This window comes from Temnothorax americanus, unplaced genomic scaffold, assembly GCF_048541705.1.
Source record: "Temnothorax americanus isolate GAGA-0224 unplaced genomic scaffold, ASM4854170v1 Scaffold11, whole genome shotgun sequence".
Taxonomy (NCBI): domain Eukaryota; kingdom Metazoa; phylum Arthropoda; class Insecta; order Hymenoptera; family Formicidae; genus Temnothorax; species Temnothorax americanus.
The window spans coordinates 973,536-993,294 of NW_027509242.1; the positions used below are offsets into that span (position 1 = coordinate 973,536).

A 19,759-nucleotide genomic window follows, 5' to 3' on the forward strand; every position below is an offset into this window, starting at 1 on the left:
TTCAAATAACAGCATCAATAAGTTTTAGCTTTTTGAATAATCATTTTATGTTTTCCATATTCCTACGAAATACAATAACTCTTAAACAATCTAGAGTCGTCCAACAATATAGCTCAATCTGCAAAATAATTTTCACAGTTAGGCCGATCATTTTACCACAGTATAGGTAAGAACTGTGATTTTCTCATGTCGAAACAACGAAAGGTATTTAAAACGTTGGGATAAAATTTTGTAACCTATTATTTATAATTATTCTCATTACAAAAACTAATGCCACAAATCATTTGATATAGGCACGAGGCTGTAACAGCAAAATTTCTTGTTTTTATCGCGTTACGTACGTAACAAATGGCTTGACAGTAACTGGATAATTAATAACGTTAAGGAGAGAAGCGAAACATGGTCACCTACGATTGCAATTGCAAGGACATTGCAATTACGGAGGGAATCTTTGGAGAAATTTATGCCGGTGTTTTGTTATTTCATTGAGAGAGCCTATTTTTTTTTGTGGTGGTAATAATAACGTAAAAGCCATTCTTAATTACAGAATCTGCGGAGGATAAGATACGTCGTTATGATAGTAAAGAATATTATGAGGAAGCTGAAAGTAAAGGACTCCAGTTGATGCCAGTAAAATCGTACACGATGATCAATAAGAATCGCTTAGAGATTGTCGTCATTTCCTGGGGTGCTACAATCGTTTCTTTGAAGTATCCCGATAAGTTTGGCCGTGTCGCGGATGTTGTGCTCGGTTTCGATGATTTGAAGAGTACGAACTCTTGACGTAATTACATATATTTGTTCATCATGTTCATTTAATCTTGACGATCTCATAGTTAATTCTATTCGTAACTAACAGTTTCGTTTTACAGGCTATACGAATCCCAAAATTAATCCGTTTATAGGATGTATATTGGGCAGATGCGCGAATCGCATAAGAAACGGCAGTATTGTCATTAAAGGCAAAACTTATCAACTAACGAGAAACGATCTCGGCAAGCATCATCTGCACGGAGGCGTAAGTTCGCTCGTCGTCTCACCATTCTCATCGAGAACTAATGACATTAAATGTCTCGTATCAGACGAAGGGCTTTGGCCGGCGGTTGTGGGAGTCGCATATCGACGGCTGCTCAGTCGTCATGACTTACTTAAGCGAAGACGGCGAAGAGGGATATCCTGGCGCAGTATTGAGCACAGTGAGATTCAGGTTGACGCCTGACAATAAGCTGGAAATAGGTATACGGGCGACAACGACAAACTCCACCATAGTGAACATCTCGCACGGTTCTTTGTTCAACCTCGCTGGACACGTAATTAACAAGCACTCTGTGCAATGTCAACTCAGCTGAAACTGGAACCATTCTGGAAATGCGGACAACAATGATTTAAAACTGCAATATTTTACTTTTTTTGTTTTCTAAATCATAAAATAACATGTGGTTCTCTAGCTTCAAATACCAACAAGTAGGGCAAGTCTATTTATTAGGGTGCAATATAGGACGCCGGTAAGGAGGAACTGGTGAAGCATAAGATCTCATTGAACTGCGATCGTTGGACCTTCGCGGATTACACTGATCCGATACCAACCGGCGGCATCCGAGGAGTCGGAGGAACCGTCATGGATTTGCGTGTACCGAAACTTCTGGAGAGCTGTATTGAGAAGGCATCAAATTGAAGTTTATACAAATTATACAGTAGATTAATCTTGATCTAATAATTTGTGAAAAAAAAAACTGAATTTGCGTAAGCGACAGGTTCCTCCGGGCGAGGGATACGATCATAACTTCTGCGTTACGCCGAACTGGCACGGGGGTAATGCGTACGTCGCTCAAGCAGTCCATCTGAAAAGCGGTCGGTAAGGCTCGTAATTTGTATTACTCGCAGCTTGGATACAATGTAATATCCTGGAATTACAAATAAATATATGTAGCACCTTGGAGATTTATTCGAATCAGCCTGGCGTACAGTTCTATACAGGCGGCCGTTTATGCAGTACTTCCGAGGTACTGTGAACATGATAATCGAAATATATAACGCGTCTTGAAAGAATACAAGGAATGACGTTATTGTAGGCTAACAGTGGCATTGTCGTTAAATATGACAACAGCCCGAATCTCGAGAATTATGAGAAAGAAAAGATAACTGATCAAATAGAAAAAGATGTAACATCTGACCGCGAATCGCCGGAATTTATTTCGGGGAAGCAAGGTGCTCGCTATGTGAAGCACTGTGCTTTCAGCATTCAACCGCAAAACTATCCAAATGCCATTAATTATGTGAGTAGTTAAAGGAATAAGACATGGCAGAATCACGTTCCTTGTTGCATTCATTAATTCCCAAGTTAATTTCTTTCAGTCGCACTTTCCCTGTTCTATTCTACAACCCGGAGAAATCTATTGTCATGATTTAATTTATCAATTCGGCATCCAATTGGCTAATTACATGTGATGCATTTCTAAAGTAGAAAAAATCGAGCCTGCACCTGGCACAGAAAATATTCGAACGTGATGCTACAATCATGAAGTACTATAATTAAAACATATTATATATCTTTAAAGAATATTTTTATTAAATTATTATAATCAGTCTAAAAGTAGAAAAACTATTACAGATATTATTATTTAACGACTGTTATATTAATTTTGTAATATTATATTTCTAATTAATCTACCGACGAGTCACTGTTTTTATCACAGATCAAGTTTTCTTGATTCTTTTTGTTGCGAAAAATTTTGCGATGTTACCAACTACAGATCCAAATGAATCGTTTATCGTCACAGAGCGTTGAATCCATTGAGGTAGTACTTTGACTTTATGAGAGTAACGTTTATCCAATAACACAACCGTCGAATAATCATTGATGTGACGAACGGATCGGCCAATACATTGATTCACTGCCTTCATGCAAGAATTTTCGTAAAAGCTACTTCCGGCGTCCGGTTTCTAGAGAAACAAATGAAAAAAAGTAAAAAAAGATATTAAAACTCGCACAAAATTAAACTTTTTCATATAAAATTAAACTATACTCTCTAAGCTATGTGATGAATTTTGCATTTGAGTATACGTACGACATGCTCGTTTAAATATTTCATTTTCTCTTGTAATTCTGGTGACTTAATATTGGGATAGGGCAAGCCAACGACTATAACACATCGGCCCAAATCGTCAGAGAAATTTAAACCTTCGCTTAATTTACCACCTGTAAAATACCATGTAAATTAAAAAATTTCATTTATTCTAACTTTTGAAAAAAATTAATGTAAATAAAATATGAAGACAGAATATAATACTGATATAATTTTAATTCTCTTACCCACTACGCTGAACAGCAACGCTCCATTACACGGGGATCGTGGATTCTTGATAGAATGTGCATATTGATCTAATATTACATTAACCTGCAGACAATATATATTTAATAATTTAAATTAAATAATTAAATAATATTATAATTAAGTAATTTGTTAGTAAGTGTGTAACAAAATACCTGCGATGCTAATTTAGGTTCACGATAGATACGTTTCTTTGCAGAAATTTTGGATATAATACCGGATTTATCTAAATGCTTAAATACTGTATCTTCATAGTTGTAAGATGGGAAGAATACTACTATTCCAGCTGGTACAACATTACATAAATTTAATAGTGCTCTACCTAATTCATCCAGCTAAAACAAAGCATCAATCTCAGTAAATATTCTAACCAAATTTAAAATGTTAAGATTTCTATATGTGTAAATGACGTCTACGCGTATATCTCTCTAAATCATACAGCATTGGAAGAGATAACAATGATTCTATTACCAATCTTGTATCTTGTCGATTATGAAAATTAAATTCGAATTCAACCCCAGTTGGACCGCGCATTACGACGTTGGATATAATATTTTCCTTAGGAATCACATGATCGCATGAAAATGTCATAATTCTGTCTGGTGTAGCACCTGCCATTAAGAACAGCTGATCTATGAATTCAGACATTGGTTCCATTGTGCCACCGGCTAATACCACAGATCTGGCATCTCTCACTACATTTGCAATAAAAAAATTCAAAGTATTCAATAAAATAAACTTAATAAAAGCGAGAAAGCATATACCACACACACAAGTTTCAAATAAGTGTTTAATACGCTCTCACCAATATCATGAAAATGTGCTGCTGGGTTTAACAATAGAAATTTTATAATTCCTTGTCCAACAGTAGTGTTAGGTAAAACACATATTCTGCCGTCCGCGCAGCTGCTCTTCAAGCACTCCAAGAAGCTTAAGATTGCCATTAACGGATTGCTCGTCTGTCCTTCGTTGTTACTTGGCGTGTCTGTAACGCTAACAGTTTCTTGAGAAGGTACATCTTTGCTTTTAATCGAGTTTAAAAATTCTGTTACGCCAGATTTCTTTATCTTTCGTTCATTGATCTTTATGCTATTGCCGTACTGCTCGACAAATCCTTGTAACTTATGAATGAGTTTTGAAGCTTTAACAAATTCCAGTAGTTTGAATACGTTTACTGTATCAATCTCCGTAAGCACTTCGAACTCTTCTATTTTGTATAATCTCGGTGTTATTGTTTTGTTGATCTCGTCACCGGGATGAGACTTCGTTGTTGCTCCAAAGAGAGTTAGAAGCTTCTTCAAGCAAAAACTTAGCTGGCCTAGATACATCACGCTTCTAGCAGAGAACAAAGACTCAAATCTGCAATCATATTACTCTCAGTCAGAAATTTATCTAACATTTTAATAACAATCAAAAGAAGTATAACACTGCAGCAACACCTTTTTTGATATTGCGACAGCTGACTGTAACAGTGAAGCAAATTTCTCCCGGTAATTACAGAACTGTGCATTCCTTCGATGGCATCCAGTAAATTGTGAGCTTCGTCTATTATTAATACATTTCCCTTTAAGTCTATTCCTAAACTGGTTCTGGTGTTCTTATGAAGAATTGAGTTGTAGGGCACCAATATCAACTGTCCATTCTGCAGAGATTTTCTCGAGCCGTAATACGGACAAGTGTTACTTTCCTGTCCTCTTTGCGTTATCTCCTCGACATCTTGAATGTTTGTTAGTATCTCAGCCATTAACAGTTTCTGATCACCCGGGATGAAGGGACAACCGCTTGCGACTTTTGATCTCTTTAAGTCCTTTTCCTTCTTAACGGTAGTCTTTTTTCTTTGCAACTGAAGACAAGCTTCGTTAATCAGATTGATATGCTTCAATTTCTTGACATTTTTGTTGATGCAGTAATTTTGTCTGGAATAAAATAATAAAATGTTAATAAACAGCAAGGCGATACACATTGAGATGTTAAAAACAAATAAGAGATACCTCGACGAGACCGGTACTACAGAAACGTCTTGAGAGTAGGGAGACCTCTTCAATTCATGGACAAACTGTGTCAACTGTGAATGTGTTCTGGAGCAGAAAAAGATCTTGGTGTTCTTAAATAACGGTTCGTCCGTATCTTCCTCCTCAGAACTTTCCGAATTCGACAAGCCATCCTCCAAGATAAGATCCTTCTCAACGTCACAAATATCAGAGTTCGCTTCCTCGGTCTTATCCGACTCCAGAGCTTTTTTCGTGGGTTGCTGCCTTATTTTTCTAGTTGTTTTCGTTCGCGCGGCCTTTTTTGATTCAATCATTTTCTTAAGTTTCTCCCTCTCGCTTTCGTGCACGAGGAGCGCATTTAGCTTGGCCTGCAACGGCTGTTTCTTAGCATTAAGCTCTATCTGCTCCGTCTGCACCGTAAACCAATTATCCGACGGCTTCTCGCAGCTCTTGATTTTGCTGTCTATCTCCGCGATCGTCGAAGTTAACTCCTGTTTCCTTCGACTCTCGTGATCGACCAGCCATCTGAGCGAACTGCAAATGAGGGACAACGACTTCCCAGTCCCAGTCGGGCTTTCGAAGAGACCCAGCTTGCCACTTTCCAAGCAACCGTAGAGCTCTCTCATAAATCGCTTCTGAATTTCGTACGCCGGGAAGGGAAATGGAAATTCCTGCGGAGGTTCCATTTCTGTGTTCCCCCTTGAAACCTGCTGGATCACTAATTCAGTCTTGCTTATCGCGGTACCCAGAAGATCGTAAAAGCGTTTGGATCTCTAGGAGTTTCTACCGCATCCTTTTCCTGAAACGTAGATAATTGACGATTTATTTTTGTTGTACATATCTCACCCAGATCGTGGTCTTCATTGATCAGCTGGTTCGTTGATTGTCTTCGGGGATCATTGATCTTCAACAAATTGGAATTGCGTGTTTACAACTAAACGCAATTAGCATTACACGTATATAATGGTAAAACGTAAACATAAAACATACGTACGTAACGATAATAAACCGTCGACCTGTCATCTGCAAATTATTATTCTGCTTTCTGCTTCCTGTCTTTCCATCAACGTGCTGCTGAGTGCTGAGTCTCCCGCTTTTATTTTTGCCTTGAAGAAAAGAGAGAGGCAGAATGTTTGTTCCTTGTAACTGTACCTTCTGCACTTTTCACCTTTTCTCTTTTTCCTTCCAACTCTAATTAAGTATCTATCGCACTTTGAAAGTACAACACAGTGCAGCAGAAGGAGAAAGAGAGTCAGATTACCTCTTTACGTTACCGCCGGTAGATATCGTTCCGATAGTTGCAGGTTGCTTGATATTCATTAGCCTAACCTAACCTCAAAAGGTCGCGTAATCGAACAATAATCACCTCGGGAAAACGCGTTGTTATTATCGTCTATTGAATTAAAATATACCGGCCTGTACGTACAAAAATCTCTTAAGCCGAAGCTCTCTTGCACTTAATAATCTCTTCTCTCTCTCTTTCTCGCTAACTCTCCAAGTGTACAACATTAATTTTATTTTAACCGCAAAAAAATATTAAGTGCCGCGCAGCTGCATCTTCTGAGCAATTATATTCAAGCTCGAGATTTCTTTTAATATCATTGTGGACGCTGCATGGAATTCGCTGCGATACATTTCGTGAAGATAAGGTAATTCCGTTCAGAATTATTACGACTTTCGAACGTGGCGTGCATAATTTGTAAAGCATTGTTTTTGCTTGTATTATATACAGCTGATCGAAGTATTCACGTAAATTTGACAGGCTCCAGTTAGGTTGCGTGGACACGAAGAAGCGGAGATCATGAAGGAGCTGTTGAATCAAGCCTCTATGGCATACGGCAGCTCGTTCGTCAATAACAACAACAAAGATGCAGGTACCAGCAGTATTACAGGTGACAATAATTTGAGGAAGTACGCCATGCTCAGCACTGAATGGATCTCTACCATCGGCGAGGAACTAGGCATGCATCCGTTGTCAGATCCACTTTTAAAGAAATTATCCGAAGATGCTTCCTATCGCTTGCGAGAAATTCTACATGTAAATACAATGAGATTCCTATTCAACACTTAACCGTTTATTCAGATTGGCATAGGACCTTGAAGGGTTAATAGAGTAATACTTATAACGCTGTTTATCATATAATATTGCTTATTCCGCTTTAGAAATGTGTTACGAGATTGAGACACAGTAAAAGAAGACGCCTGACATCCATGGACGTAAATGCGGTAATCACCAGCTTGTGCGATGCTGATCCGGTTTTTGGTGCGTCAGAATCCATGCCGGAGTATCATACCGAAGCGAAAGTGTATGTACCTAGCGAATCCGTCGTTAATCTCGGTAATCAAATGAATGATCCAGTATGCCTGTCGCAAACCAACGTACCGTTTCTGCAAGGCAAGTTCTTTAAAAGTTGACACATTATTATGATTTATCAGTCTTTCAATTTATATGAATTTGATAAATCATAATCTTAATTTGTATTGCATTTTTTTTCTTATTTTCTAGAATCTGAAATATGTGATAAGAAGCTTACAGAAGCGCGTCATAATTATGCCAAACGTGCGTTGAAAACTTTATTTAATGGCTCACAAAAGACCTTTCAGGTACAGAGAAATACATATACATGTTGATATAAAATACCTTTTGATATTATTATTATTAATAAATAATATTGAACAATGTTTTTTTTTTTATATTGCCAGGTCTTACTTAATGATTGTGCTACCAACGTGCATTTAGGCGACGAAGGAATCGTCGACAAGTTGATGTCTATCGCTAGGTCTATGGTAATCTCAAATAATGCACAATATACACGTGTTTCCACGCGGACGTGTCAACTCATAATTGCCATTGCTAGTAACAGCGAAGCTGTCTATCCCTATCACTTGGTTTCGGTAAACGAATACAATATAATTATGTGCATCTTGCAAATTGTATCCAGATATTTGCAAATATCTTTAATCTTTTTGTTTACTTAAAGGTGGATAAATTAACGGAGTTATTGCTGGAATTGCTGTTGGGTCAGAGTTTCATACATCCGAATTTAGAAGTGCTTTTTAAAGATTGCGTGCTCAAATTGATGCTTCGCTGGCCGTCGATTGCCGACAAGTAATATGAAATTTTAAAAAAGTCTTGCACATTTTTTCAAAATATTTTTATGAAAAACTAATTCCTTGAATATTTATAAACCAATTAGATATATACCAACATTGGAGAATGTGCTTTTAAAGAGCGAAACGGAAAGCATTGATCTCTACAAGAAAAGGATAATGTCGGTGGAATTATTAGCGAGCATTCAGCCTTTTATATTTTTCCAACACGAGCCCGCACACACGCTTTCCATACAAAATATTTTATATTATTATGCCTCCTCTGGTTCAATTATCTGGCAGCGAATAGCCGTTAGTACCGATATTATATTATTCTAATCCCTCTGTGTGTGGGTGTTGCTCCTATTAATTTTCCTGTAATTATTACAGTTAACCGTTTGTGCCCTCGTGAGATCGCAGGGTCCTTCTTTGGACCTCACCCCTTTAATCGAACATTATGGAGACTCGTTATTACCTTATTTACTCGCTAGTCGTGATGATAATGCAAAAGAAAGAAGAAAGAAGAAAACTAGCGCACTGCCTATCATCGTTAGAGGCAAGATGAAATACGTTAAAGTCAGACCATTTCTCAACATCATCGTTAGAGGCGAGATGAAATGCGTTGAAGTCAGACCATTTCTTAACAACGGAAAGCTATGGGATCGACAAACGGCGTTTCCGGATTCTACCCTGAGAGGGCCGAGACGCGAGATAAGGTGCGTATCATAAAATTAACGAGGCAAATGGCTACACACACACACACACACATATATAAATGCGTAATATTTTTATTATATAATATAAATATGATTACAGATTTGCGTTCGCTGGTGGTCGTCCAGTTCCACCCAATAACTTAAGACGTGTCAGTTTAAGAGCTAATTATCAAATTCTAAGGAGCGACTTTCAAGCCACTCTCGCTCTAGTCGCATCGCGCAGATTACTTGGGATTAAAGATAAAAAGAAGGGACCTTATGACTTTTATAATTTGGCCAATGTTTGTCTGTAATTGATGCATAGACTAATATATAAACTTTATTCGAACGTCTTAGCGTTACGTGTACAGCGAGTATTGTCATAATTATTAATTTTGTATTCATTATAGCTGTAGAAACCTTTTCTATCAATTAAAACTCAAAGAAATCGTCATTGCTTCTCTTTCACGAAATTGCTTTTATGTTTATATGATTTTTAGATGCCAATCTCTCTATTAGCATCTCGTTAATCTTTTTTTATTTTCTATGACGCGAATTCCTCTCCACGTCAGTCGAGACAAAAGAAGTTCCTGAAAGTTTCTGCGTAAACTTTTTACCTTAAATTAAATGAAATTTTTTTTTTTTTATAAATTATGTAAAAATTATTTGTATGTGTATATATGCTCAGTGCGGCGACAGTATGGGGACTCTCCTAAATCTTGCGAGTTACATTTATACAGATCTTCTTTTTAAAGACAATCCTGCAGACCCTGTGGTAACTCCGTATTGATTACATGCTTGAGACCAGTATGTATTTTAATTGGTAGCTAAAAGATAATAAAACACGTTTGTTAATTTTATAATTTTCTTCATAGTTCCAATTTACGATATTTACCCTTGCCGGACGGCGTCGACTTAAAATTCCATTTTTGTAAAATAGCGTAAAAGTGCCGTATTGTATGACGTGTATATCTTCCTTCTAAATAAGAGTTTTTTATATAGTATACATAAACATATATAAAGTATATTATATTATTAATGCTACTTGCCTCGTCATAACATCCGGAAATCTTCTCACATCTGTTTCGATTACGAAACTTATTACTATTTGAGGATTTTTGCGATGCATCTCGTAATTTGATTTCCTTACTGCAATTGACATCAACTGATTGGTAATCCTGTTCTTCTCGCAGCAGTTCTAAAATTGAGGGTTTAATATTTTTCGTATCTATCGCTTTATTTACACCATCCAACCAGTGCAATACATATGCGGTTTTTCTTGCTAATTTTATCAGCAGCTCTTCGTAGTTTCCGGACACGACACGCGGACAGTCTTGTATTGGTAAAATGTTCTCATATTCCACCAAGGATTTCTCAAATTGGGATTCCTCGTGTCGAGTATCGACTATAACGATTGCTTTATCAGCATTATTGGCCGTATTATCTTTTATATCTTGCGACTGCATTATAGCTAGCTTTTTTACGTATAAGTTTATTTCTAATATAGGCACGACTTGTTTACGTTTTGATTGAGATTTCTCAATCAACTCATTTGGAATATTTGTGTCAACATAATGCGTGTCAACGATTGCGCGAACATAATCAGCTACATCCGCCTCCACACATTGTTGCGTATATTTCTCTGCGCAAAGATAATAAAACAAATTTGAATTTCTTCTTATAATCTATGACGACGAGATCATTTGTCTTCCGACATGGAATTAAAATCTCTTCACCGGAAAACGTTGACTTGTACAACGAAATTTAAGTAACTCGGTGCATGCGCGTTATTCTATCTTTTTTTTTATTCTACACTGCTTAGCTTTCTCAGTAAATCGAGTTTTCGCGTTGCGCTCTAAAGTTTACCGGTCGACATAAAGAAAATATGAACTCTTTTATACGTGCAAAGAGATACTTGCTGTGCTTTATCCAAAAAGATTCTATCTTCTTGATACATTCGGCGCGATATCGCCTTCTGGCTGATTCTAATCGCAGAAACGTGGATTCTCTCAAGAAAATCAAACGTTTCCCGTAATAAACCGATGAGTTATCGTCATCCATTGTTAGGCGGGACGACTCCAGTATGTTTTTGCAAGCGGTACGTAAATCGCAGGTTTCTACGGAGGAACAAATTAGCGAATATATATATATATATATATATATAGACTTAACGTTGAAAATTTTTTCAGATCTTTACCCGCGCGTTTCCTATTATAGCGTCTGAGGAAATCTTTATAGACAAAGTGGATCGGATATCTACACCTGGCCAGAGGCAAAGCGTCAAAAATACACGTGTCAGCCAACTGCTTGCGAAGCTCGTCTCGGTTCCACTCGTGATGGGTGTTAATCCGCCTGCAGGGAGCATTTTTTTTTATTGCATAAAAAAGTAAACTCGATTACGTACTATCGTTAAATACTATACTGTGGCTTAATGCAGCGAACGTAATGCGCGTCACATTTGTTTAACTCTTCTATCAACAAGTCCACGTTATATCGCAGTTTGGAAAGCGTCGTAGGTTTCTTCGCTTTTCCGTCGTGATACGGCTTACTTTTGTTAATTAAGGAATACAGAAATTTGTTCCTACTCACGCTGAACGTCGCGATTATCTCGTCCGGAATCTGCGAATGCATTATAACTATTAGAAAAAAATTTGTTCGATCTCCTTTTCAAAGAAATTCAATCTTTTTAACTTTATTCTGTGCAAAGAGTCTGTTGAAAAGGCGACAGACTTTTTGCACTATCCGGCTGTTCACTATTCGCTTACCTTGTCGGTATTCTTCGAAAGCAGATCGCGAACGGAATATTCCACGGCACCGCTGTAATGCCGTACAACGAAATTTTCATTCTTTACGTTCAAAAATCGCCTCGTTACGGGACAACTCTTAGCGCACACTTGGCGCATTAACGTGGACCAGCTGTTCGGAACCGTCGATAGACACATCTGCGACGAGAAAATATTCACCGTTAACTCCTCTGTTTCTAATAGATATTGTTTGTTGTATATCTCTAAGAAACATTTACATCGTTTAGAGTAGCGAACAAGTATTTCTCGATCGTGTTCAAGCGATCTTCGTACGATCGCACGATTTCCGACGGTTCCTCGTCACCGATGAGGCCTTCCTTTTCCAGTTCATTCCGGTAGGACACCAGGTACTTTTCCACAAAATACTGCTGCAATCTCTCGTTGACATAATTAACAGAAAGTTGCTCGATGCCGTTCGAATCAAAGCACTCGAATCCGAAGATATCCAATATTCCTGAAGCGCGAGAAGTATCGATCGGCATTGATAAAAATCACATCTTTTCTTACGGGACAACGGGATATCGTTTTCTCATCATTTAAAATGCGTTACTATTGCTACTAATGCAAGGAAAACATATATCTTTAATACCCAATCGTTCGCTGAATAAACGAGCGGACAGGATCTCGTTCACGGAGTTGATCAGCCATTGGAATAGAAGATCGTACAAGTGGCGGATGATGCTGTGCAACCGATAGCGGCAGGCATCGCTCGTATTGAGATTACGTCGGCACGCGTTGTGTCGGCGCCGAGTACCTTGAGGATTTATCAACGTGGACGTGAGCAGCGCGACGATATCCTCTTCATTGACGCTGGCCAGTCGGCACGTGTTCTTCAGGGCTTCTCTAGATTCTGAAAATCGCGTGTGACATATCTGTTGAACTTTTGCTTTTCTCTATTACGCCGCTTATTAACAAAAGGAGGAGCGTTCCCGCCGCGCGCAATTTGTCCACGTGGACTTATCAACGTAGAATAATTGTCGTGTTGATCTACATACGTCGATCATAGGTATTGATTCCGCAGCGATCGTCCTCCTGCTCGAACTGTATGTCACCCATGTGAATGAGCAGGGAGAGAACGAGAAAGATGTCCTTCTTCTGATTCTCCGTAAATCCTAGCATATCCATCGCCCTCAGGGTCTCGCGGTAGCCGGCCTCGTGCAACTCCCGCGCTCTCGGGGAATCCAAGTCGCTCAGCATGAAGTATTGCCTATCCCTCGACAATGCGGTGTCGGCGAACTCTATGCTCGCTACCGCAGTCATCATCTAAAGTGGATTTCGCAAAAGGATGCTTAGCAAAAGGATCGAATTAACGGAAACGTTAATAAATTTCGCGCGGCTAGCTGAGGCGCTCCTTATTCACCTGACCAAAAATCTGAAAATTGCAGCAGCCCCTCGTGACTCGGTCCCTTTCCAGGAGGTAGGAGGATACCGTCGCGCCGCAAATGTCGTCCAATTTGTACTCGAGCCACACAACTTGCACGTGCCTCGAGCTGACATCGTTCCTCTCGGTGGGCGCAGTTGTGAAGGCTGATATTAAACGGCAGGCGTCCGAGATCCTGCTCCGCACGATACCGCAAACCGCGTCTCGCCTCTCACGGGCGTCGGGGGATATGTTTCTGGTCAGGAATTTCAGCGCCTTCCAGGCGTTGAAGGTCTTTCCCGTTCCGGTCTCTCCACTCAAGACTATCACCTTTGCGAAGAACGCAGGGAAACATTCACAAAAAAATGTACTTATGTAGCGAATACAGAGAAAAATGGGATAAATGAACAAAATCAATCCGGTTGATAACTCGCACAGAGAGAGTTATATTCAATTCGAGTACACGATATACTCCTCAACCGGTTATTAATTAAGGACCTCCTTTACACTCAAGTCCTCCTCTGTTAACAGTTCTGAATGAACCGCCTGGAGCTCGTATCGGCTCCGAATTGAAAAGACAGAGGAAGACAATTCTTCGCGGACGGTCGGATTTACCTGGCTGGGTTTCCCAAGATTCTGAACTATTCTGTAGCGCGCTCGGGCAGCCACGGCGAATATGTGAGGCGATACTTCCTTGTGCGTCACATCACATATATTGTCATATTCATGAGCTCGGGACAGATCGTAAATGTTATCGGTGAGGATCTCGCCGTTGGGATTGATCGCCAGGAGGAGAGTACCAACCCACGTGTAAATCTCGCCGCGTTCCAAACGTTCCAGAAGATGATCTACGACTGTTAGGATTGTTTCCGGTTGACGGCGGGTGAACTTGAGGCACGTTTTGCGTTAGATACGCATATTTATATATATATAGAAAATGCGCATACTCTTCTCCTGCGGCACGGCGCTCAGATCCCCCATTGCGTCCTAAATGTAAGACCAACTAAGCTACCCTGGAACACACTGCGTTGTCAGTCACCGCGACAAAAATATGTGTATTGAATATTGGCACGTACCTATACGAATGTACACATTGTCCTTATATGTATATATAGAGAGACAGTTACTATATATTAGAGCAAGACTCATTGTTGACACTCGTCAGTTTGATAATACGCGATTCAAGGCTTTTGCCGTATCAAATTTATGAGGAGGGAAAGTACAAAATGTGTATCTCGCTACGTCAATAAAGCAACTTTAAAACAATGAACTCGTAGAGAACTTTGCTTATCGATGTGCAAGTCGATCTGCATTACGACTTTTGTGAAAACAATAGTATATCAGTAATAGCGGAAAATAAACACGTAATCACTGTGTTACGTATGCTCTTTATTTGCCATAACTTTTATACGATGCGACAAAATTTGTAGCTTTGCAGCTTTCGAAATGTTTCGCACTAGTCGCAGGCTCGCTCTTCGGAGATTGTAACAGCCGTGGCGGACGATTAACATCAATGTCGATTTCGTAATACCAATAAAATTGCCATTTAACTTATTCCATATCAGATCTATTAATTTGTATTCGTTATTAATAGTAAGTGGATTTGAACTACTCAGTACATTTCTATAAATACTTGACTGCATCTTGCGAAGATAATTCTGCGGAAAAGCTAAGATTTCCCTATAGTCTCCACATTTTGTTTTATTATATATCTCTTAAAAAATTAATGAGATTTCATAATTTATATATATTATATATTTCTCTTTCTTCTCTTCACTCTCTCACTCTCTCATTTTCCCTCAGTTCTTATTTTCGCGTCTAATCAGCATATAAATTAAAAAAATATGGACAAATAAATATACAATGATATAATATCTAGTTTCTCCTGGCATCCGTCATTTTCCAGGTATTTATTTTCAGTGAAATGTTTTGCTATAATACTGCAGATTGTTAATAAATACATTAGAATATTATTTTATGTACACTACTACAGATATACGTTCAAAATCGTCATTTCTTATTAGTGAGTACGTTTACCTGGCACTGCTAGTCGGTATGATTACGCGAAAGACAGGAGAGTCTAAATATTATATATGAATTTATTTATAATATCGAATACGAACTTACTAGAGCACCAAGTATGAACCAAGCACACAATAAATTAAAACGACGTGTGGAATTTACAAAGTATACCCTGGCTTCGCTAATTACGATCGTATGTAATCCGACTTGTCACGAGATGTATTCACAAACTGGAGCTACATCCGTGCAACTCTTAAAATTATCCAAACGTATTTGTGATATCTTTGAACGACGAGGACAAATGAATCATAACACGAACGCTTTTTGTGACAATTATTAAACCATGATCAATCGTATCTGATTTTTGTTAGATCACAGCGAGCTAGCTGTAAAGAGAAAATTTGCTCGATAAACGCGCAGTAATAAATAACGTGTATTTAGAAAATCTTTCTTTCTCGAGAAAACAGATTTTTATATGTACATAAAGATTATAGATTCTGAGACGTTACGTACGTTTGCGTCTAAAGGATATATCGATGGATTCTAAATTTCACCTCTTTGCAAAATTGGATTAATTTTCTCGATTGCAATTGTATATTACGCTTAAAATTAATTTCTTGCATTTATATTTACAATAAATTATATATATTACAAAAATTACTTGCACTTGATCAATATTGCAATTAAAGTTTCATTCGAACTAAAAATGTATATAGGACTTTCGTTTTCGGCCGCCGAGATAAGATCGCGCGGAAAAAGATTCCACACTTGTACAAAGCGCAAGTCTCAAATCGATCGCCAGATCGTCAGGTAAAGCGTGATCGCCATTTAGTGATGCAGATAATTCGCTAATCCCTAATTTTGCACTTGAGATCACGTTTAGATGAGGAAATAAAATTTATCGTTAATATTAACGAATTAAGTGTACCCATACCCATTACGCGCGCGGGCACGAATTACACGTCGCCCGAAATACCTGCTCAGGAATAGATGACTGCGCGATGCTCTCTGCATAACGTTACATAAATACGGTGGTATGTCAGACGAACGCATAAACGACATCGTTAACACACAAACGACGCTATTAACGCATAGCATGATGTTCACATCATGCCGTGCAGAGAACTAATTACGAGTACGGGCAGCTATAACGAAAGATCGTTCACGATGTTTTGGACGTCCGAATCGGTCGAAAACCGCCTGGCAGAAACACGATCGAATAATTATATAAATTAAATGCTTTTCAATCGGCGTACGATCTAACGATCCAACCTATTGCAACTTATAATATGAAACAATTGAAGACTCGTTCTCGATGTAAGCGTTTAGATCTACTAAATGAAAAATTATAAATATCTCAAGCGAATCGAATGATTTGTTTGTAAGACTGCCCGATCGGTGTGTCTTACGAAGTTTTTTGTACTTCAAGGACACGGACGTCTGGAGCGAAAGGAAACATTACTATACGCAAAGAAAATTAATATAACTGATGTGTCGTTAAAGTCGCAGTTTTCTAGGTGTCGGAATGAGGGACTTGACCGTGTTTCCTTCTATCTTAGTGTCGCGTTGCTCCACTTCGTTCAAATCGCACGGTGGTTTCGCATAGTCCTTTGGCTTGGTGGGCGAACCGGACACGCACTCCGACGAGTGTCTTCTCGAGTGCGCGTTGACGCGACGTGTCGGGATGTGTTCCTGACGGAGTCTTAGCGTATGAGGTAAACGTTCAATTGGCTTGCGATGGCTCCCGGCGGAGTTAAGCTCGGAGAGCAGTAATGGTCGCTGACGGTCCGACGAGTCACTCCAACTGCAAACGAGAAGTTACACAGTGTAAGTAAATCGCGAAGATGGAGAACGTAAAGTAAGGAAAAGTTCGTATTCGAAAATTCTGAGTTGATCAAACAAAGAGAATTCAAGACTCACCGCACACGGCTATTCAAGGCAGCGTGAAACATTACGGATTATAAATCGAGTATTTTATCGCAAAGAATTGGGAATGTCAAGGTGTAATTATGACATTGAATAATTAACATTGAAACGAAAACAAACGTATCTTATTACAACATGCCAGGAACGTTGGTTTTATAAATGTGAATGACAAGCAAAAATCTACAATACATACGTATTGCTAAAGATTATCTCTAAATCACTTTTACAATAAAAAATTAGGCTCTTCTCGACCTTTAGACACGTTCGAAAATGTAATCAGTCGATTATTTTCTTTCGCAAATAAAAAAGGGGTACAAGAGTATATATACAATATAAAGCTACTAAACTTTAGTTATATCGTAAAATGATTAAGTTTATTAACTGTTATAACAAAATGCAGGAACTTAAAAATTAATTTGCTCTGACGAAATTTGCCTCGGTCGATTAGTCGGGAATTGAGAAGCAAATAAAAAGTCAGATTACTCGCATGCAAAATGTGAACGCAATTATTAACAACGGACTGTCAAACAAGTGCCACGAAAATAGAAGAGGTGCATGAATATGAGGACATTAAATGCAGAGAGGAGTACATATCCCAATAGCAAGTCACACAGACTGACGCACTCTACCTTCCCGATCCTGAAGCTGCATCGCGTGGAATCACCCGAGCAAAGGGCGGGACCAGAGCAGCAAAAAGAACGTTATTATTTTATGACGCACATGATAGAGAAAATATTTAAAACGCGATTGTGTCAGTAGTATAAGCGCAATTCGTGTAAATGTAACTTTTGATGACCAATGATGGTATTAATCGCATGAAATATTGTATGTTGAATGAAGATTATGATTAAGCGTGTAATAAGAGTTATATATAATAAAAAAGGATAAATTCTCACCTAACGAGAGGCCCCATAACACCGTCCTGCGGGAGTGACTGTAGGAGCGAGGGTCCCGCCGATACTGGACGTGTCTACGGACGCAATCAAACAATTTCCTTTTAATCGAGAGCGCGGCGATAAGATAACATCAATAGTAGTAACGAATGACCAAATGCAATCGCGCGAAACAAGAGCGGCTATTACGATCGTACCAATACAAAGAAAGAATCAAAACGGCGCGAGAATAAACGGATCGAAAGATTCGATCAGGTGAGGAAACAATACCTTCTCTGTTTGCGTGGCGGCGTTAGAAGTGTCCACGGAGGAGACGTTGTCGTTGCGCGTCGGCAGAGTACAGCTTTGAACGTCGCCGTTCTTAGGGCCTTGAAGCTTCGACATCTGGAGCTGCGAGGATCAATATGCGATTGTCATTCCTTGAGCAATTAGCTTCGCTCGATAACGATTACCGATCAGAACCTCCGCCAGAGCGGTACGATTAATCGCGAGTGAGATTTACCTCGTTATTTACCTCAAGTAGCTCGATGGTACGATCCCGCACTTGTATCGTACGATCTCGGTCTTCCACCTGCCCCTGAAGGAACACCACCTGCCTCCTTAGATCCGCCAGTTCGTCCGCGATACTGCTACCGCCGCTGCCCGGTGACGTACTCACGTCGATCGTGTTACCTCCATCCTCGTTCAGGTTACAGAAGAGGCCATTCTGCGATATCGACAACGTCATTTTTAATCTAACTTAACGTACCCTCAATTGAGCAGTTATTTCGGATTTACTTTTCGAGCAAATTTCTTTTATAGGACGTGGCGTACACTCACCTTCGGATTATCGAATGGGTTGAGAGTTTCCGTCTAAAAAATCAATATCAGATATTAGTAGCTTGTACATTTATCTTTAGCGTTGGCGATAATTCATTGTTCAGGACCGAGTAAAATGGTGTTACAGCGAGAGAATTAAATCTACTTCTCGCAACTTTCATGTACTTTTTTCTTGCAATTATAATTTTCACATATTTCTTTTTTGCGTAATTGCGACTTTCATGTGCGTAATTTTTACTCGATCCCGTGTGTAGATAAAATAACGAAATAAATACACACATATGCATGCAAATAAGGTGACGTAAATTAGTGATAAAATGTGTAAAGAAAATCAATGCAACGTACCCTCGTCAAATCGTTCTCTCCTGACTTGAGACGCAAAATCAGGAAGGACGACGACAAAAATGAAAAATAAAAAAGATCGTGTTAATAAAATGAGCAAAAAACATAAAGGCACCGGGTACAGTGACGGAATATAACGCTCGCGGTTGAACGACGTCTGTGCGGCGCGAGCCGAAGGCGAGCTCGAGATTACTCTCAAGTCGCTTCAGCACCGCGTGCAAAACGCGCGAAACACATTTATACGAGGGACGATAATCGCGAGAAGCGACGTGCAAAATTCTGGCGAAGGTGAAAATGCCAAGCGTGCGTTATGCGTCGTACCTCCTGAAGGACTCGCTTGAGTTTCAGGAGCATCGTCTTTATGGAGACGATGTCCTGGAACATGTACTGATACGTGCCGCGGTCTATCCTGAGGCTGGCCTCGTCTCCGGAATCGACGCACGAGGATGACACCTGCAATCAGCGGGATATACGATATAAGATAA

General features: G+C 39.2%; 5 protein-coding genes across 17 annotated transcripts in view; 2 read left to right on the plus strand and 3 right to left on the minus strand.

Moving 5' to 3' along the window:
- Positions 1 to 101: 101 nt before the first annotated feature.
- LOC143907245 (galactose mutarotase) lies at positions 102 to 2,487 on the plus strand. The gene is given in 8 exon segments (XM_077423890.1): positions 102 to 471; positions 598 to 769; positions 873 to 1,018; positions 1,083 to 1,310; positions 1,499 to 1,663; positions 1,755 to 1,855; positions 1,931 to 2,276; positions 2,356 to 2,487. Coding segments are annotated over 8 exon segments (1,323 nt in total). The 5' UTR covers positions 102 to 399; the 3' UTR covers positions 2,449 to 2,487.
- A 66-nt stretch (positions 2,488 to 2,553) lies between these two features.
- LOC143907172 (ATP-dependent DNA helicase DDX11) lies at positions 2,554 to 6,489 on the minus strand. Of its 2 annotated transcripts, XM_077423763.1 has the most exons (9): positions 6,318 to 6,489; positions 5,324 to 6,122; positions 4,772 to 5,248; positions 4,138 to 4,691; positions 3,804 to 4,027; positions 3,488 to 3,667; positions 3,314 to 3,398; positions 3,069 to 3,199; positions 2,554 to 2,943 (listed from the first exon to the last, which is right to left on the minus strand). In XM_077423763.1, exons 2-9 carry the CDS (start codon positions 6,007 to 6,009, stop codon positions 2,698 to 2,700), a joined length of 2,583 nt encoding a protein of 860 aa, XP_077279889.1. In that variant the 5' UTR covers positions 6,010 to 6,122; positions 6,318 to 6,489; the 3' UTR covers positions 2,554 to 2,697. The 2 variants fall into 2 exon arrangements, with proteins under 2 accessions (XP_077279889.1, XP_077279898.1); XM_077423772.1 differs by lacking the exon at positions 6,318 to 6,489 and having other exon boundaries at positions 5,324 to 6,306.
- Positions 6,490 to 6,675: 186 nt separating this feature from the next.
- On the plus strand, positions 6,676 to 9,562 carry LOC143907181 (uncharacterized). Its single transcript, XM_077423782.1, has 9 exons — positions 6,676 to 6,972; positions 7,086 to 7,361; positions 7,487 to 7,718; positions 7,830 to 7,927; positions 8,027 to 8,218; positions 8,305 to 8,432; positions 8,521 to 8,725; positions 8,804 to 9,129; positions 9,230 to 9,562. The coding sequence occupies exons 2-9, from the start codon at positions 7,125 to 7,127 to the stop codon at positions 9,420 to 9,422; spliced, it is 1,611 nt and encodes a 536-aa protein (XP_077279908.1). The 5' UTR covers positions 6,676 to 6,972; positions 7,086 to 7,124; the 3' UTR covers positions 9,423 to 9,562.
- LOC143907163 (uncharacterized) lies at positions 9,186 to 14,504 on the minus strand. Of its 2 annotated transcripts, XM_077423749.1 has the most exons (13): positions 14,220 to 14,504; positions 13,888 to 14,126; positions 13,273 to 13,602; positions 12,908 to 13,175; positions 12,502 to 12,762; positions 12,131 to 12,366; positions 11,874 to 12,050; positions 11,531 to 11,727; positions 11,306 to 11,460; positions 11,028 to 11,225; positions 10,158 to 10,750; positions 10,004 to 10,087; positions 9,186 to 9,935 (listed from the first exon to the last, which is right to left on the minus strand). In XM_077423749.1, the coding sequence occupies exons 1-13, from the start codon at positions 14,251 to 14,253 to the stop codon at positions 9,858 to 9,860; spliced, it is 2,850 nt and encodes a 949-aa protein (XP_077279875.1). In that variant the 5' UTR covers positions 14,254 to 14,504; the 3' UTR covers positions 9,186 to 9,857. The 2 variants fall into 2 exon arrangements, with proteins under 2 accessions (XP_077279875.1, XP_077279867.1); XM_077423741.1 differs by having other exon boundaries at positions 9,186 to 10,087.
- A 136-nt stretch (positions 14,505 to 14,640) lies between these two features.
- Positions 14,641 to 19,759, minus strand: part of LOC143907124 (uncharacterized) — a 63,910-nt gene continuing 58,791 nt past the window's right edge. For 4 of the 11 annotated variants that reach the window (XM_077423659.1, XM_077423677.1, XM_077423684.1 and 1 more), the window contains 7 exons: positions 19,596 to 19,727; positions 19,278 to 19,301; positions 18,933 to 18,965; positions 18,616 to 18,819; positions 18,384 to 18,503; positions 18,117 to 18,190; positions 14,641 to 17,098 (listed from right to left, as the gene is read on the minus strand). In XM_077423659.1, coding sequence (XP_077279785.1) covers positions 16,792 to 17,098; positions 18,117 to 18,190; positions 18,384 to 18,503; positions 18,616 to 18,819; positions 18,933 to 18,965; positions 19,278 to 19,301; positions 19,596 to 19,727 — 894 coding nt within the window. In that variant the 3' untranslated portion in view covers positions 14,641 to 16,791. Of the gene's footprint in view, positions 17,099 to 17,212; positions 17,224 to 17,246; positions 17,901 to 18,114; positions 18,191 to 18,383; positions 18,504 to 18,615; positions 18,820 to 18,932; positions 18,966 to 19,277; positions 19,302 to 19,595; positions 19,728 to 19,759 lie in introns of those variants that run through there. The other 7 variants (XM_077423705.1, XM_077423714.1, XM_077423730.1 and 4 more) reach the window with 7 other exon arrangements.

Bases quoted from the DNA above. Each gene is read 5' to 3' on its own strand.
- LOC143907181 (XM_077423782.1), top strand. From the start codon at position 7,125: ATGAAGGAGCTGTTGAATCAAGCCTCTATGGCATACGGCAGCTCGTTC. The intron at 7,362-7,486 runs GTAAATACAATG...ATTCCGCTTTAG, and splicing joins GCTTGCGAGAAATTCTACAT to AAATGTGTTACGAGATTGAG. The intron at 7,719-7,829 runs GCAAGTTCTTTA...CTTATTTTCTAG, and splicing joins CAACGTACCGTTTCTGCAAG to AATCTGAAATATGTGATAAG.
- LOC143907163 (XM_077423741.1), bottom strand. From the start codon at position 14,253: ATGGGGGATCTGAGCGCCGTGCCGCAGGAGAAGA. The intron at 12,367-12,501 runs GTATTAAAGATA...CTCGCGCTTCAG, and splicing joins TTTATTCAGCGAACGATTGG to GAATATTGGATATCTTCGGA. The intron at 11,226-11,305 runs GTAAAGATCTGA...GTTCCTCCGTAG, and splicing joins CTATAATAGGAAACGCGCGG to AAACCTGCGATTTACGTACC.
- LOC143907172 (XM_077423763.1), bottom strand. From the start codon at position 6,009: ATGGAACCTCCGCAGGAATTTCCATTTCCCTTCCCGGCGTACGAAATT. The intron at 3,668-3,803 runs GTAATAGAATCA...GCTTTGTTTTAG, and splicing joins ATCGACAAGATACAAGATTG to CTGGATGAATTAGGTAGAGC. The intron at 2,944-3,068 runs GTACGTATACTC...TTGTTTCTCTAG, and splicing joins AATATTTAAACGAGCATGTC to AAACCGGACGCCGGAAGTAG.